The 3,735-nt window shown below is 30.3% G+C and overlaps 1 protein-coding gene across 1 annotated transcript; it reads left to right on the top strand.

Moving 5' to 3' along the window:
• Positions 1–301: 301 nt before the first annotated feature.
• On the top strand, positions 302–3,421 carry LOC145113541 (uncharacterized). Its single transcript, XM_079049611.1, has 8 exons — positions 302–390; positions 439–532; positions 2,077–2,349; positions 2,463–2,552; positions 2,744–2,830; positions 2,897–2,959; positions 3,020–3,178; positions 3,250–3,421. Exons 1-7 carry the CDS (start codon positions 302–304, stop codon positions 3,029–3,031), a joined length of 708 nt encoding a protein of 235 aa, XP_078905737.1. The 3' UTR covers positions 3,032–3,178; positions 3,250–3,421.
• Positions 3,422–3,735: the final 314 nt, after the last annotated feature.

Here is a 3,735-nt window from a genome sequence, read left to right as displayed (position 1 = left end):
AAGGAAGTTTCAGGTAGTTAGAAACGCGAACTTAAAATTTCAAACTGGTAAATAAGTTAAAGATTCCATATATATAAGATTTATTCATGTAATCGATATTGGTTGATTTTAGATAGAAATATGGTATTTGAAAAATGCAAACCGGTTCTCTAAAAAATCGAACTGTTATGCGTTGACCCCCAAATGGACATAAGCTTCAAATCAGATGGTATTGCAGGAATCGAAGAGAGGGCTAACACTACCGATGAGTAAGCAGACACCCTATGTAGTCGACGACGTAGTGCGCTGCGACCGACCGACCATGGAGAAGACGATTCCTCCAAGTGAGACGCATAACGACGATGGGTTGGGCGCGAAACATATACGAATCTACGACGCGGTGGTCGATTGGTAAACATTTGATAGTTTTGGAGGATTAAGTCGGTGATCTGAATTAAGGTGGTGGTCTGGAGGAATGTATGTAGCGGTGGAAGGAATAGGACTCGAGACAGGCAAAAGAGAGAGAAGCAAGCGGAAAAACAGGTTGAGAAGGGTAAAGGTTCCAGTAGGTTACGGCCATATTAAATAAATAAAAAGAAAAAAAATGGTCTAATACGAGTGGAACATTGTTCATAAGGGAACAAGATATATATATATATATATATATATATATATATATATATATGTATATATATATATATATATATATATAAAGAATAGTTTTTATATTTTGATCCATAGTTTAGATACTTCTTCAACATCATCGTCACCACCATATCTCACAACAACACAACTCATTTTTTAAGCTATCGGATTTTGATTAAAAACCGAATTGGCTTTTACAATATATGTTTACGAATGGTGCTAAAAAAACTCATCTTCTACTCTAATAAACGAAGGTTTCTTTGCCACATGTCACACTCTTATTTAATTTGCCAAATGTCATTTTGTGTTTATTTTGAATTAATTTTTTTTCTACATGTAATTTTATGAGTTTTTCTATTTTATTAAATTCCATATAATATTTTAATGTAATAATTACAATAAATATAATAATAAATGAATATCAATTTCATTAATGAATTTAACTTTTAATTTCAAAATTCACAAATTAAAGTTCATTAATTTCTTTTGTTTATTTATTTAAATTTAGAAGATAAAAAAAATTTCAATAATAATAATTCATTATTTTTCTTATTTTCTTATAAATTTAAAGTTCTCAAATATTTTGATTTTTATATTTAAACTTTTTTCTTTTAAATTAACTCATGTACTACATAGGTCTCACAATTAGTTGATATAAAAATAGAGATATAAGTAATTCTTTTTGTTTAAAAAAGTACACAAATTGGATTATACTATAACCGGTTATTGGATTTAATAACTTATGTTTTTTCAAAATTTTAACAATTTTCGAATTACATAACTTATGATTTTTCACATTTCGGATGAATCTATAACCGTTTTCAAATTAAATAGCCTAACTTGTAAAAAGAAAGTTACGGATTTGGATGATCCGATTTTTTAAAAACTGGTTTCAGATAAACGAAAAAGACGTCAAAAAGTTATGACTAACTAATATAAATAAACAAAACATTAAAAAATTAAAATATAATAATAATAAACAAACAAAAAATCAAAAGAAAAAACAAATAAAAAAAACAAAAATAAATATATATTTGAATAAGCCCTAAAAAACAAAAGATTTTTAAATTAGAAAAATAAAGATTTGTTAAGGATTGACATGAGCATATACTCGTCCTAATTTTTTAGAACCGAAACTGCAACAGAGGGTTCTTGGTATATTGGAATCGGAATCGTGTCTGAATCGAAAATAAAAATGAAAAAATCGGAAAAATATCTAATTTAATAGGAAATGCAATCTAAATAAAAAAATAAATTTAAAGTAAATTAAATGATAAGTTGAAACTAAATACTTTAAATAAGTGATTTAATAAAAAATATTAATAATTATAAGCCAAATTACAACAAAAATAATAAAAAACGAAACATTAGATAGATTTGAGAAGGGTTTGGTTTTTATAAAAAATGAGGGTTTTTTCTTTAAAAAAACTTTTTTTTTCTTCACGTAACTAGCAACACCGTTTAACGACGGCGTTTAAACGCGATTTACAACTTTTCCCTCCCTACCCTCCCCTTCCCCCTATATTTGAAACTAATTTCCCAGAAACCGCCATTGAAAGGTCAGATAACCGCCATCAGATCCAGAGAACAATGAAAATTACCGACGCCAATAACAAGGCCGATGAAACCGTCGATGAACAGAAACAAGCTGAAGTTGCTGTGGACGGTGAATCCAATCAGCAGAAGAAAATGCAGCAGAAATCCACAGAGAAGGAGATGTTTAGGGTACAAAACTCAAATCATTATTCAAATCATCTTCATACTTTTATTTAACATCGATTTTGTTGCTGTGAATCTTATATTCATTATTCTGATTCGAGTTATCATGTTATATTTAGAAAAATGAGGACAAATCAAATGTTGTGATGAAAATCTGGAATCAACTGAGTAAAGGATCTCAGAAACCAAAGGACGATGACTTGTCTAAGGTAACGATCCAACTTGAAAATTATCTCTCCATTTGAACTTTACTGATTGTATTTTCATGTTAATGTCAAACAATGAAGAAGGAGAGCCCTGAGGAGATTTACAGAAGAAGAATAGATGTAGAAACAACTTCGCTATACCTTATAACTTATTATATTTGATATTGAGTTCTCATTTTGAATTATGTTAACAGGATGAAGAAGAAGCAAATCCTCTGCAGAAGATGCTTCATGAAATGAGTAAATCCTGGAAGAAGGACCAGAACAAGGACCAGAACAAGGTACCGAACTTCCGCTAATTTTGTGTATTTAAACAGAGTCTAAATTTTGTTTGATTGTTATGTCAGAATCCACTGGAGATCTTCATAGATGGCTTCTCGAGGAAGATTTTTCCACCGAAAGCAGAGAAGGTAAGTAGATTCTGATTGATTTTGTAATTTACAGATCTAATTTCAACACCTATGTCACAGAAAGAGAAATAAGTGGAAGAAGAAGAGAAACAAGTGGAAGAAGAAGAGGTGGAGGAGAAAAATGAGAAGAATCGTGTGGATGCCTCCTTAGAAAGTCATCAAAGGCTTGAGCAACTGTCTAAAACCTTACGTCAACCTCTGAATGTTCCCAAGCTAGAGGTGATTGGTGAAAACTAGCTATCATTTAGATATGTATTCTGCTGGATTTTAATGTAAATTCATACTTGCAGGCTCAGCATAAGGAACCTATTGCCGCCATTGTCAAGAAACAGAAAAAGAAGGATGGAGAAGAAAACCAGGGTGATGAAGAAGAGAATCCAGATGATGAAGAGTGATTTACTGAAGTTGGTGAGGATGATTTGATTGATTGATTGTTTTACCTTTTTGTTTAGAATAAAAAACTTATAGTACATTCATAAAATAGATGTCATTTGAAACATAGATATCATTTGAAACACAAATATTAAATGGAACTCTCGTTTTAACACTTTCAATTTTAAAAAAACAAAATATTATGTTTCATACCTTTATGATAGGTTTGTTAATTTTTAGGCAAAAATATCGATTTTTTAGAAAAAATGAGAGGAGATTGCATGCCACATTGGACCACCTCTGATTTCATGCATAAATGTGTTGTACCTTTGATTTTACATGTGCAGTAGTGATATGGTTTGCTCATACAAGTCATGCATTAGTGACTTATATCCTAATAATAC

The sequence above is a fragment of the Lactuca virosa genome, chromosome 5 (assembly GCF_052849685.1).
Source record: "Lactuca virosa cultivar CGN04683 chromosome 5, Lactuca_virosa_CGN04683_v6, whole genome shotgun sequence".
In the NCBI taxonomy this organism is placed as follows: Eukaryota; Viridiplantae; Streptophyta; class Magnoliopsida; order Asterales; family Asteraceae; genus Lactuca; species Lactuca virosa.
This window is presented reverse-complemented; position numbering and strand designations above follow the sequence as displayed.

Bases quoted from the DNA above. Each gene is read 5' to 3' on its own strand.
- LOC145113541 (XM_079049611.1), top strand. From the start codon at position 302: ATGGAGAAGACGATTCCTCCAAGTGAGACGCATAACGACGATGGGTTG. The intron at 391-438 runs GTAAACATTTGA...ATCTGAATTAAG, and splicing joins TACGACGCGGTGGTCGATTG to GTGGTGGTCTGGAGGAATGT. The intron at 2,831-2,896 runs GTACCGAACTTC...TTGTTATGTCAG, and splicing joins AGAACAAGGACCAGAACAAG to AATCCACTGGAGATCTTCAT.